Source organism: Physeter macrocephalus, chromosome 20, assembly GCF_002837175.3.
Source record: "Physeter macrocephalus isolate SW-GA chromosome 20, ASM283717v5, whole genome shotgun sequence".
NCBI classification, from domain to species: Eukaryota; Metazoa; Chordata; class Mammalia; order Artiodactyla; family Physeteridae; genus Physeter; species Physeter macrocephalus.
Window position 1 is genome coordinate 106,216,100 of NC_041233.1, and position 14,436 is coordinate 106,230,535.

Here is a 14,436-nt window from a genome sequence, read left to right on the forward strand (position 1 = left end):
TTACCTAATTCTTCTTTTTTTCAGTACTTTTGTTTGCTATTCAAATAAAAAGGTGTATTAATTTTCTAAGGCTACTGTAACAAATTTCCACACATTGGGTGGCTTAAAAAAAAAGAAAAGAAATTTATTCTCTCACTGTTCTAGAGGCCATACGTTCAAAATCAAAGTGTCGGGGCTTCCCGGGTGGCGCAGTGGTTGCGCGTCCGCCTGCCGAGGCAGGGGAACCGGGTTCGTGCCCTGGTCTGGGAGGATCCCACGTGCCGCGGAGCGGCTGGGCCCGTGAGCCATGGCCGCTGAGCCTGCGCGTCCGGAGCCCGTGCTCCGCAATGGGAGAGGCCACAACAGAGGGAGGCCCGCATACCAAAAAAAAAAAAAAAAATCAAAGTGTCGGCAGGGCCACAGTCCCTTTAGAGTCTCTAACGAAGAATCCTTCTGGTGGCTCCTGGCATTTCTTGGCTTGTGGCAGCATTGCTCCAGTCTCTGCCTCCACCTTCCCTACTTCTGAGTATTTCAAACCTCTCTCTGTGTTTTTCTCTTAAAAGGATACTTATTGATTTTAGGGCCCATCGTAAATTTAGGGTGATCTCATCTTGAGATCTTGAGAGGCTGTTTTTCCAAATAAGGTCCTAGTCACAGGTTTCAGGTTGGACGTATCTTTTGGGGAGAGGCCACCATTCAACATACTACAAAAGGCATTTCCAAAAAGAAGGGAAATATGCTGTTAAATGGAAACTGCCATTTAGATCATTTTCTTTTATGTTGGAAAGGCTACATTTCACTTACGTTCTTGGAGGATTTAATGATTTGGGTCAGTAGTTGCAGATTTGTCAGGAAAATTCTGGGAGATGTTTTAGGCTTAATAAGTAACTTCAGAGCAGTTGGAATCTTCACGTGGACTCTCATGGCCATTTCTTTGAAGTAGCATTTCTGCAACGTTAATTATGGTTCTTAAGTACTGTTTCTCTCTCTTAAATCCCTAGTCTTGTTAACGTTTTTCTGTATCTCAAGTGGTGTTTTTGAGAAATGGATAATATACTTTGTTCCAGAATATGGCCAGTGGTGATAATTACAGTGACTAAAAGCAATTCTGTGTTTAGGAAATTATTAAAATATTTAGTAATTTAAATTAAATTAAAATTTAATTAATTAATTGGGCATGGATTTTTTTTTTTTTTTCCAATTTTTGTTAAGCTCTTGGCCCAAGGTGGTTGGCGTGGGATGGATTGCCACATCACGTGGAAACCTCTGAAACTGTGTGAGCTGGGTCCTCACGGATGGAGGTCCTGGTGCAGTGGCTCTGATGTGGGGGTGGGAACGTGGATTTAGCCATCATTCTCGTGATTCTGGTGCTCACTTCTGGTTGTAAATGGCTGCAGCCACAGAGACTTCTGAACACTTTCTTTGGTAAGAATTCAACTCTAGTTCCAATTGTGCTGCTGACTCTGACCTTCAGGAATTAATTTAACATTCCTGGACCATATTTCCTTGTTTTTTTAAAATATTTATGTATGTATGTATGGCCGCACTGGGTCTTCGTTGCTGCACGTGGGCTTTCTCTAGTGGTGGCGAGAGGGGGCTAGTGTTCGTTGCGGTGCGCGGGCTTCTCTTGTTGCAGAGCACGGTCTCTAGGCACGCGGGCTTCAGTAGTTGTGGTACGTGGTCTCAGTAGTTGTGGCTCATGGGCTCTAGAGCACAGGCTCAGTAGTTGTGGCACACGGGCTTAGGTGCTTCGTGGCATGTGGGATCGTCCTTTGTGGTACGTGGGCTCAGTAGTTGTGGCTCATGGGCTCTAGAGCACAGGCTCAGTAGTTGTGGCACACGGGCTTAGTTGCTTCGTGGCATGTGGGATCTTCCCAGACCAATTGAACCCGTGTCCCCTGAGTTGGCTGGCGGATTCTTAACCACTGCGCCACCAAGGACGTCCCCCTTGTTTTTTAAAGTTCAGGATTTGGGCTAGAAGATTTTAAAAGACCTTCTGGCTCTAGCAAACTTAGTTTTTATAGTGAGAGGACACTTTAGAATGTATGGTACATGTCATTAAAATTTAGTTTCAAAAACATTTTAGAAAAAATTATAAAAGATATGCCACTGTAATATTTCTAAGAAGTTTTATTTTTTAATTTTTTTAATGGGGCTTCCCTGGTGGCGCAGTGGTTGCGCGTCCGCCTGCCGATGTAGGGGAACTGGGTTCGCGCCCCGGTCTGGGAGGATCCCACATGCCGCGGAGCGGCTGGGCCCGTGAGCCGTTATATACATGGTCAGATGTTTCAGAGTTTTTAAAAACTCATTTGAGACTTTCCAGCTTGAGATTAGTGTTCAACCAGTAAACATTTCTGTATCCTTTCACGCTGACCTTTAAAATATTTTAATGTTTAAATTTCTTTAAATAATATACTTGTTAATATAGAAGTGTATGACATAAAAAGTGAAGGTGCCCTCCTCTTTACCTTTCTTCTTTGGCCCACCTGTTCCCAGGAGTAACTACAGGTAATAATTTGGGGTTTAACCTTTCATGAAGGTGTGTACGCATATTACATATCATATATATATGTATGTATAGTCTTTGGGGGTTTTATAGTACTTGTCTAAAAGTTACTTGAGCAGTACGTTTCACAGTGTCCTCACTGGGATGTTACAGGTGTTTTATTGTAATGGTCTTTGGTGTTGCTGATTACTAAAGCACACTGGATGTCCTGGGGCAAGCCCTGCTAAAGTAAGGCTTGAAACGTAGAAAGATGGAAATGGAATTTCCAGAATACGGTAGTAACAACTACTGAAGAAATTATGCTATCCACACTGAAGACACCTAAGACTTAAATACTCCCTTTACCACCAACTGTGCCACCATGGAAGTTCTTAGACTTAGTGAAGAATAGAATAGATTCAAGTGTTTCAGAAAAATCAATGGAGAAAACAGTTGAAAATAATGCACCCGAAGTGCATGCTTACAGTCAAGACTTAGTCAGAATAGGGCTGTGATTAATAAAACATTGTGAAAACGATACAGAGGTACAAGGACTGCTTCCTTAAGGAAATTGTATGCTTTTGAGAACAAGGGCCTTGTCTTGGCTTTTATATGTGTGTCTCAGAAGGACATATTTGGGGAAGACATTCTATAATATAAGTTGAATAGCATAGTACAGACTGAACAAGTGGGTGATTTTGAGCTAGCGAGCTCTATCACATCATTATTGATTATAAATATACATTTCATTAAGTTTTGGTTTTAGCAAGAGATCACCAAAAACAAAAATATACATTGGTAAAATAATGATTCTTGAAAAGTCATTGTTAAACACAGAGACTGTTGATTTTTAGGTGTTCAGATGAATCTGTAAACTGATAACAGCAAACCAGGCTTCCTCATCACCCGCTGAGCCCAGTGAGGAGACTAGTGAGAGGGAGGGGGCTTTATTGGAGCAGTATCAGCATGTCGAAATTTTTGCTTTTTTCATTGTTAGATGCTTACAAAATTTGGATTTTGGTAACAAATATATTTGCTATTGAAATACTGCTTCAAATTTTAACCACAGAAAAAGATTCTGACTATTGTAGATGTTGAAGTTTGGGGTTTTGACATATATAATTTGAAATTGGAGACTCTCCAAAGGAGTAGAGATGATTTGTGACAATTTAAATTATTTAAATTAATTAAAAAATCAGCCTTTCAGACACACTAGCTGCATTTCCAGTGCTCGGTGGCCACATATGCTGGGGGCTACCATATCAGACAGTGCAAATTGTAGAACTTGTCCATCATTGCAGAAAGTTCTGTGGGATGGTGCTTCTCTGGCACATATGATGCTGTAGTTCATGCATTACTATAAAATAAGCAAAAGGATAAAAAGGCCAAAGTAGTTGCAGGAGTTGGACGAAAATAATCAGAGTAATGGGAAATGTTAATTAGGTGAGCAAACTTTTGTTTTCTTCCTTGATCTTTCCCCTTCCTCTGCTTATTTTCAAGTAGAATAGTTGGAAAATGATTCAAAGTAAATTTCCTGCCAAGCAAGGTGAACACATGACCACGCAGCTTTTTTTTTTTTAGAGCCAGGACCTTTTCTTTCACAGTTTTGGTTCTTCAAAAACTGCAGATTGCAAGTTATTTTCTCTCTCAGTGCAGTTGGACCTTAATCCTACTCAGAAATACTTTTTTTTTTTCTTGTCCATCTGCCATCTAGTTTCATTCATAGTGCTGATGTTTCAAACCCTTTCTTCCAGAACCAAAGCCTTCCGTCCCTCCTTGGCTTCTCTCATTCTTAATGTGGCTTTCAGACTCTGGTGCTCTGTGTTTACTGAACTCCCATCTCACCCCTTTGCTCGATGACGTTGAGTAAACAACTTAATCTCTGAGCCTGTAAAAATATTAGTTTATTTATTATGGTACAGTTATTGCCATATATATACATACGGATTGAATGAGATAATACATTAAAATCTCATAGCACAATACCTGAGCATTTAGTAAGCCAAATAACAATTAGAGATGAGCTCATTTGATGCTTTATAGTTGACTTTTGCTTTAGAGCAAACCATCCCAAAACTCAGTGGCTTAAAGCAACCACCATAATTTAGTTGAAGATTCTGCTGGGCAGTTCTGGTCTTGGCCAGGCTTGGCTGCTCTTTCATATAGTGCTGGTCTCACTTGGCTGCTTGGCTTGAGGTTGGCTGGTCCTGGGTGACCCCACTCACATGTTGGCTGGTGGATTGGTTGTCTCTTGGAACAACAGAGGTGACCAGACATCATCCAAACAAGTTCAAACTTCCTTGGAATCCAGAGCCCTCAGCAAGGACCTGTGCTTTTTTCTATATGTACCCTACATTCTCATCTACCTTACTGTTTCTTGAATGTAGTCTTTGCCTTCTGGACCTTGTTTCTTGAAAACAAGAGTCTGTCTTAATCATCTCTGCATTCTGAGTGGACAGCACAAAATAGTTGAATGAATATATAAATACAGTTTTGCTAATGTGGACTATTTCATTATCTTCACCTACTAATCCTGTAAGTTCACCTTTATGTGCTGCCTACTTTGTGAAGTCCATTTGATCTCTTGAACTTTGGGAAGTTTGGAGGTGGTTTTTGGTATTGATTTATAAGAAATGTCTAATATTAAAATCTTACATTAAAGCATTATAGTTAATCTAACATTCTGTCTTAAGTGGAGTCTTCTCTAAGTGCTATAGTGGCATTGAAAAGCTGTAAATAGTTTTTTAATGATCATAAAAACAGGAGAGTTTGGGTTCTTAGTTCTACATACATTTATGGGGCAAACTTGTAATTGTGAATCGGTGAGAAGAAGCCGTATTTGCTCACTCAGTCCACTTACATTTATAATGGTATTGGTCTACAGAAAGGATTGTTTTTTTAAGGGCAAGGAAGTTTTTTGTCTTCATTTCTATTTTTAATTTAACAGAGCTCAGGAGAAAAGAAAGATAAATCAAAGTTACAGGAGGCAGCACTTGCATATGCTTTTTTCTGCCTTTGCCCACTCTATTTTATTCTCTAACTTGCTTTTTTGGACCTATTAAATGACTAATGATTAACTATTGCCAGCCTTCTTTTTTCTTAAACTTCATGTAAGTCACAGTTGAGAGTTTTTGGAGAGTTGAAATACCATAATGCAGTAAATTATGTGCTGTGTTGTGATGGGGAGTGGGGAAGAATTCCCCAATCCTCTCATCTGGGCCTCAGGAAAACTAAGTTCGATTCCTGGCTCCGACGGTGACTTACTGGTGAATTGGAACAAGTTAATTTCTCTTTGGCTCAGGTAGCTGAGTTTGATCATCTTAAAGGTTTCTCTCCATTTCTGAAATATTGTGCTGTTTCAATTAAGTATAGCTCCTTCTGGAACTTAGTAATAAACATTACAGGTGAGCACCAGTGTTTAAAATGAAAGAAATGGATACACTAATTAGATATTCAGTACCTACAGGGTTAATAACATGTATATAGAAAAGGTACACTTTGGATTCATTTTTGAAAATAGGTGTTTGTCAGGCAGGCAAGGTGGAAGGATTAGCAGGATCGAGATGTGCAAAAATTACAGAGGTGAAAATGGGTGTGAAATGCATCATGAATTCTAGAGCTAAATTGGTGTGGCTGGAGTGTGGGGTACTTGGGTAGCATTTCCATGTGTTCCCCTCCCGGTGCAGCTGATTGTACCTCCAGAGTGCATCCACAGTTTTCCTAGTATGTGCCTGCTTCATTAGGACATTTTGTTTTCTTTTTGGGGTTCATTTTGTATGGAAATTCCACAGGAAGCACTTGTTTTCCCCTTCTCTTAGGGGCTGTACCACCTGACACCATCCCCATAGGACATACATGCACTGCCCCTCCCTGGTGATGGTGTTAGGGACCAGAAAACTGTGACATTTGTGATAGGATTCCTTTTGGTACAAGTGTGCGAATCTAGGAAGAAAGGTCTTTTTTTTTTCAGTCTGAAGTATCTTTCATGTTCACGAGATCTTACCTGTAACTTAAATTGCAGCAGCCACATGAGGCTCGTGGCTACTGTATTGGTTAGTTCACATCTGGATCTTTATCTTCCCCCATGGTTATAGTCACTCATTACACACACCCTGTTAGCCTGTGGAATGGTCTCCTCCTCGTAAAAGAAATTCCTTTCCTGGCCTGCTTCCTGCCTCCCTGGCTCTCACTTGATCTTCTCTTCCAAGCTTCTCTGAAGTACTTGGAGGAGAGACTTCCTCCTTAAATTTCTCTGCCTGTGGCCTCTGGGACACCTGCTTCTCTTCCAGCCTTTGCTTCTTAGGCTTCCTCATGGCTTTCTCAACACTCATGGCCCCTACTTTAATAAGATTGGCCCACCCTTTATTTTTTGGTAGGCCCACCATTCACCACTCTTCATACTCTCTTCTGTACTTGGGGTATAACTAAGTCTGTCTCTGCCTCTGGTGACTTCCCTGCACTTCATTCACATCTGTGCCTCTAAATGTCTGTTGGACGTCACCATCACCTGGGCCATCTGTCACTGCTTGACACATCTTACCTGTAAATATATGTTAAATGGTTTTCTGTTAGCTCCTATATAAGCTATAAATTTGTATCATTTCCAAGTTCATTGTAGTTTACGTGCCTCTTTTCCTCCAATGCATATTTAAAATTCTATTCTTTTATGGTTTTAAGAAATTCATGTGTTCACACATTTAAGTGTTTCTTTAGGGTAACAGGGATATAACAATATAACCAAGATATACAGGAAAGGCAGAGTCTCATGGACTTTGAAGGATACAAAAAAAGACTTTTAAAGGAGTGACTGCATTGCCGTGGGGTGATGTTATGATAGAGCAAATGAAAGAGCTTGGGAGGCCCAGCAGCAGAACCCCAGGCCAGGCCTGTCCTGGGAGCCCCCAGAAGTGATGTTTAAGCTGAGAGGTGGAGGAGTGGGTAGGAGTAGCTGGGCACACACACAGAAAATGGATAAAAAGGAACATTAGGATTCATTGCGTTTGAATGGAATTAATATTCCATTTGAGTTAAGAGAGAATTAATTTTAAGTATAGAGAGCATGCAAATAACTCCAAACCTAGGAGATGGTCAGGTTTGCTTTTTGTCTTTATATTGAATTGATAATACGGATGTAAGTCCATCCTTTTTAGCAGTCTGGTGTGCTATAAGGAAACTGTAAAGTGAGGAGTTGTATTTGCTAACAGGTATTTATTTATTTGCTACAGATACTTATTTGCTAACAGATATCCCTGCAATGAATGATTATGTTCTACAGAGCAGAACCCTATCTTGCTGTGAACATGCCAAGCTGGGGCCTTTTGTGCTGTTACCATTGGCAGCAAGTTTTTGATGGGTACATGAAGACAATTAGATGGGACTAATGACAGCAATTTCCTGTCATTCTTGAACTGCTTAGAACAACAGTCAGAAAGGGTGGTAAACTTTTGGCAGGAAGAAAAAAAGGGATTAACTTTAAAAGGTTTTCGCCTAATGAAAATCAAGCTTGTGCCCCAGTAAGCCACATTTTAACACCATTAAGCATTGTGAAGCATTTTCCTTGAACCTCTTAATCTGTAAGTATGGTTTTGGAAAAACCACAGATTCTAGCTTACAATATAGTCTTCTGCTGTCCTTATTACAAAGAGAGTGTTGCTTCATTGAATTGTGGGGAAGATAATGTTGATGTAGATTCTTAGTGACAATTTAAGAAAAGAAAAACTTTGAATTAAATGAAAACATAAGTCTTTCATGTCCAAATTTAGGAAAACGTTTTGAATAGCCTTTAATTGGTAATTTTGTGAAATTAGGCTAATAGAAAATCAATTAGAATGGTAAAATCTGTTCTTAAATATGAGTTATTTGAGGTATTTCTCTGTGGAAAACCACAGAAAGCTGGGCAGGAGCAGGGTTAGTCCTAGCGGTGATTTGCCACATAAAGGCCTCAGAGCCACTCAGTTTGCACCTGTCCGTTATCAACACCGGTTGCAGAGGTTATTTTAGTGGTTGGGGGAATTTTGTTTTTAATTTCTGCGAAGTACAAGAATATATTTCATCAGTTTTAATGGCCTTCTATGTTCCAGCATATGTTGGCAGTTTAGCAGTTGTTGAAGCTCTAGAGAGAGATTTAAACTATAGCTATTCTAGTTTGATAGAAAAATCAAAGAAATAAAGAATATGGGGTTTCTTTGAGGATCATTTCTTCTTTTGGGGGGAAATTAAATGATTGTTATTTGAGCAGCATTACCTGGAAAATCACAATACTTTTAATAACAGTTCTTTATTTTTGAGGGTAGACGACCCAAAGGTAATAAATCATCGTCAACATTATATTTTCCAGTGGTCCTTTTTAATACGGTTACAGAAGTTTTTTCTGAAAATTCTTAATCATCTCTGCAGCAGTCACAGCAGATATGGATGAGGTTGAAATCTTGGATAACTTCATCCCACTTTAAAAAAATCTTTTCTGACAAAATGTATGTTGAAACTACTAAACAGATTTTTAAAATGTAACTAACTGATTTGAGCTTTTCCGCTTTCTTAATACTTCTGTCATTTATCTAATGTTTTTAAGAATCATTAAAATGAGAAAGTATAAACTGTGTTGTTTGTAAATAAAATAATTAACCGTACCTGGATTAATAATTTTTTCCTCTTCAGAATAAGTTAGGCATTTGCTCAAACTTCTACACTCAGTGTGTGGTTTCAATTACAGTATTTTGTAATTACCTTTATTTTGTGAGGATTCATGAACTGTTATCATTTTATAGGTCTCATCACAACTACATCAAGGAAACTAGACCGCGAGCAGCAAGATGAACACATATTAGAAGTAAGCATTTCTTTATTTTTAATAATTTAAAAAATATTGTAATCATAAATATGGGAAAGAGCAATCTTACTCATATTATCTAGTAATTCGGAGCTGCTGCTATTTTGTTATATCACCTTATGGTCATTAATAAAAAGGAAAATAAAGACAATATTGTGAATGTAGTTCAGGTCTGCTTTACACCCCTGTCCATCCCCAGAAGATAAACAGACGCCAAAATATCCAGAGCAGCAGGTTATGAACAGTGGCATCCTACTGCGGTCCCCTCACCCTGATTAGAACCGCACACTACACACCTGTTTATTGTCTGCCTCACTCCGGAGCCCTCTCTTCTCAATGAATATCAAAGGCTGGATAGGAGCAGGTATAAGATACTTAGGACTTTGAAGGTGATACTAAGATATTGATGGGAAATAAGATTAGTTTACATATCGTGTATGTTTTTCTGTAGTCCTTTTGTGGTAATTTATTTGAGGGCCAGTGTTGGCATTGATTTGATTGTCTTAAAGAAGAGAGTTTTTTTAGTAACATGTTAAAAGCTGTGTCACCGGGCTGCTAGTTATGGAACCCAAACTTAGGAACGATTTGATGAATGCTACAAAGCATAGTACCTGGTTGTATTTCTCTTTAATTTTTCTTTTTTCCTAAAGATCACATGAAAACTGATCAAAAGGAAATGTTTTGAGAGGTTAAAATTAAAATAGTAATTATAATTTTGTTTCATTTTGAGAGTTTGGGAAGGCAAATCATGTGCTTTATTTAAAGCAGCTACTTTACTTAAGTACTCTTGACAAGTACCATGAAGATACATTCATTCCCACTTTTATAAACAACAGAATTTGCACCTGCCAAGCTTCAAAAAGAACATAGTTCCACAGAAAACTTCAGTCTACTTTAATGTGTTTAGCATTTCGTGAATTCACTTGGGGTGACGTGGTGAGGGGAGTAACTACAGTGATCCCTTCTAATGTGCATGCTGAACTGAAAATGAACGTCGGATCTGAGGGCGGAATGGTTTCTTACGCATTCAGAAGCATTCACCAGCGCAGCCCTCAAGAATCTCAGATCTTCATTCCTAAAATGAATACATGAATAATCTACTTAGAATGAAAGTTACTTTACATTTCTTTTACTGAAAATCTCATTTATGAAGTTGGTCTTAAATTTAAAGGTTTATGTTCACCCTACCAAACATGGAAAACTTCTGTACAAGCAGAGAGAGAGCCAGGCAAAATAAAATGATGATTGCTAGTATTAAAAGGCCTGCTACTTAGCATGTATTTTAATCGGATGATTTAACTTATTTTATTGACGAAGCTTAAAAATGACAGTTTTTAAATGCAGTATGTGAAGATTTTATTTTTAAGCATGTACAAGAGGACTCTAAATATTTAAAAGCAAAATCTTCATGTATCTCTTCCTTCACTTAAAAGTACTGAGTTTTTGAGAGCTTAACGTTTACAGTTAGGGCGTGTGAGGAAGAGGGGTGACGGGTAAGGAGAGAGCGAGGGCTCAGAGCCGGTGCTTTCCTAGCCCCTGGCCTCCCCCACCCCCACCCCCAGTCCCTTTGTGAAAATGGAGAGGTTGCCCTGCCCCCTCACAGGGCTGTGGTCAGAGAGGAATCGGTACGTGTCCATAGTGCTGTGTGAATTGCAGAGGTTTATAGAAAAGGTGATTGTCATTAGGAAGAAGACATTCACTTTTTATACAGTATATTTTAAAAAACATTTCTTGATGTTATCTTTAAAAAAAAAAACAGGTTACAGTGACAGACAATGGTAGTCCCCCCAAGTCAACCATTGCAAGAGTAATTGTGAAGATCCTTGACGAAAATGACAACAAGCCTCAGTTCCTGCAGAAGTTCTACAAAATCAGACTCCCAGAGCGGGAAAAACCAGAACGAGAAAGAAACACCAAGCGTGAGCCTTTATATCGTGTTATAGCTACAGACAAAGATGAAGGTCCCAATGCAGAAATCTCCTATAGCATCGAAGAGGGAAATGAACATGGCAAATTTTTTATTGAGCCAAAAACTGGAGTGGTTTTGTCCAAGAAGTTTTCTGGAGCTGGAGAATATGATATTCTTTCAGTGAGTGAAGATCTAGTCTTTGAATTTCTTACATAATTTGACCGTTAATCTAGTCTTATGTCTCTTCTCTCATAACTTTCTCTCTATTCAGTAAAATGGCCTCAGTGCTGTACCTAACAATGGGAAGTGTGGGTTTGCTTGTCCCTTTTTTAGTTGTCATTCTGGTTATGTATGTTGAGTATGGCATAAAAAGGTTGCTCTTTTTATCAGGCATTAAACACATGGAATATACAGCACAGATATTAAATGTTTGAAATTGGTTCAGTTTCAGACCAAACCAATCAGTGCTTCAGTTATGGGATGCAACTTTTCATTTGCTGTTTTTATCCCCTCTGCCCATATTTTATAGATTAAGGCAGTTGATAATGGTCGCCCCCAAAAGTCATCAACCACTCGACTCCATATTGAATGGATCTCCAAACCCAAACCGTCCCCGGAGCCAATTTCATTTGAAGAATCACTTTTTACCTTTACTGTAATGGAAAGCGATCCAGTTGCCCACATGATTGGAGTCATATCTGTTGAGCCTCCAGGCATACCTCTTTGGTTTGACATCATTGGTAAGCTTCACGACAGTTTTCATCATCCTTGTATAGATCACACGGAGGGGAACCCGCCTCTGGTTTTCTGATTTGGGGGCACATCTCAGAATTTAAAATTGGGAGTAAGACCTATAAGTGGAGAATTTGTTTTAAATGGCAGTATTTTGCTTGCAAAATTTTTCACTATATCCAACATATATTAAACTTGTTTAAAATAGGTTCTCTGTATGTACCTTATTAATATAAAAACAAGGATTTTAAAAGTGCACCAAAGAGTTAGAGAAATCTGAATGTTTGGTCCAAAAGCACAGCTTCTTAATTTTTCCTTCTTGATACATAACATATAGCACATAACTATTTTTAGTGAATATGATTTGAATGTTTAAAATAACTATGCCTACGTGATTGTCGCGTGTCAGTATTTTATATTTTATATTTAAAAAATTAAAATTTTTAATTTATAAGTTATAAATGATAGTGTCAACTATGGCTTTTTAAGTTTGATTTACCTCATTTTCAGTAGGAAGCAGGCTTCACTAGATTAAATCACCCTGTGATAAAAATTATATGCCTAAGCCAATTCTTTTTTTTTCTGTCATTGAATTTAGCTAGACATAGAATGTAATAACAACATACTTAACACAATTTCACATTAGACTTTGGCGTCTTAGTTTTTTAATTCTTATTTCTTCACAGTATTTTAATTACAAGGATATTTTAAATCAAAAGTACGTGTTCGGGTTATCTTTGGTTGGAACCCAAGATCCCTTTTCCCTCTTCACCCCGGAGCCCTCCTGCCCTAGTTGCTGTCTCAGCGGGTTGAAGCCGCAGGGACCACAGGGCGCAGGAGTTCGGGCTCTACCCCTTGAACTTTCTAGACAGCTGGGCTGTTTTCCCTACTTCGGTCTTTGTATGAAATTGTTTATATGTTATCAACACCTAAGAAACCATTACAGTTTAGTTTTAAATGAACAAAAAAGATTCTTTTCATAGTTAACTGCAGTCAGAATAGTTTGCTTGCTGTCCGTTAACTCCTGTCGCATTTCCAGATGAGCAGACTGCGGCTGCGCAGCGTCTAACCTCACGTGTAAACTGACTGCCTTTGGAACCACTTTGACTGATTGCTCTCCTTGTTCTGTGCTTACCTTCCATGCTTGCTTCTTTTTGGCTGTGCCAGGAGACACATTTGCTAGAGAAGTGTTTTACATCTTTCAGATGACTTGTGACCTGAACTGTACAGCAGAAGGTATCTGCTGAGATCACATAATTTGCCTCAGATTATGAGATCTAAAGAAAAGCATCCATTTTTCAAACTTTTTTCTTTCCAGTGACCATCTTTCATTGCTTTTTCTTTTCATAGCGGGCCCATGGTCGCCTGTTCCAATTGCAAACATTCTGGGTTTCCATACATCCCTAGATCCTTATTTTTAGATTTACCTGAAGACTGTTTTTTGTGTGTGCTGTTTTGCTTTTTGGTTGGATTTAGTAATAGAACTTCATCTTGACGTTTAGACTTTATTTTCATTCCATTCCATTTCATTGATATAAGTATCTCAAGTTCAGTGGCTTTGAAGAGAGTTGATCTGGAATATGATGGGGAATGCATTTGGATAATGTTAGTAGCACAGAAACCTTTGCTTCGTTAAGCTTTGTGTATGACAGCAATGGGAAAAATTTTCAAATAGTGAAAATTCTCAAATAATAAGAGTCCGGACTATCCGATGCTAACTACCACAATTTTTTTTTTCAGAGTTAGCATTTGTTTTTAATAGTTATTTCATTAGAGTAATATGCTCAAATTGTCACAAAATTGTTTTTTTTAGTAAATTTTTAAATGGCCAACTTTTTGGTTACTAAATGATGTGAAATGTAGCTACTGAGATATAAGTTAAAGAGGTATTCAGAACCCTTGAAAAAACAGACAAAGTAATTCATTGGTAGTATTAGAAATGTTTTTGTTGTTGTTGTTTTCAGAGTTGCTTTCTTGCTTCCTCTCATTTAGTAGCTTCCTCAGCAGTTATGGCTCAGCTTTCTTTTTTTAGTAAGCCAGCATTGGCTTTCCAGTTGGTCCTTCTTTTCTGGTCTTTCAAAATGAAAGCTCTTTGGAATCACTTTGACCAATATATCAGAAATTTTTCTTTCTTTCTTCCTTTTTTTTTAAACTGCCATTAAAAATTAGAAAGCCACAAAATAAATGACAAATTTTCATCCCGTGACCTGTTTTTACTTTAATGTTTGTCCTAACTTAAACTAGGTGGCAACTATGACAGTCACTTTGACGTGGACAAGGGCACTGGAACCATCATTATTGCCAAACCTCTTGATGCAGAACAAAAATCAAACTACAATCTCACAGTCGAGGCTACAGATGGAACCACCACTATACTGACTCAGGTAGGCAAATTGCTGATGATACAGTGTTCTGATCTAAGGGTCTACAGGCAATATGAACAATTGATTCTGCCCTCTGAGGTTCTCAAATCAGAAGTTACTATTTTGATATCATTTATGC

General features: G+C 38.4%; 1 protein-coding gene across 1 annotated transcript in view; it reads left to right on the forward strand.

Moving 5' to 3' along the window:
- Positions 1–14,436, forward strand: part of FAT1 (FAT atypical cadherin 1) — a 120,915-nt gene that overhangs the window by 64,465 nt on the left and 42,014 nt on the right. Inside the window, exons 4-7 of the mRNA XM_055081086.1 lie at positions 9,232–9,293; positions 11,053–11,382; positions 11,732–11,942; positions 14,179–14,318. Of these exons, the coding sequence (XP_054937061.1) occupies positions 9,232–9,293; positions 11,053–11,382; positions 11,732–11,942; positions 14,179–14,318 (743 nt within the window). The remainder of the gene's footprint in view (positions 1–9,231; positions 9,294–11,052; positions 11,383–11,731; positions 11,943–14,178; positions 14,319–14,436) is intronic.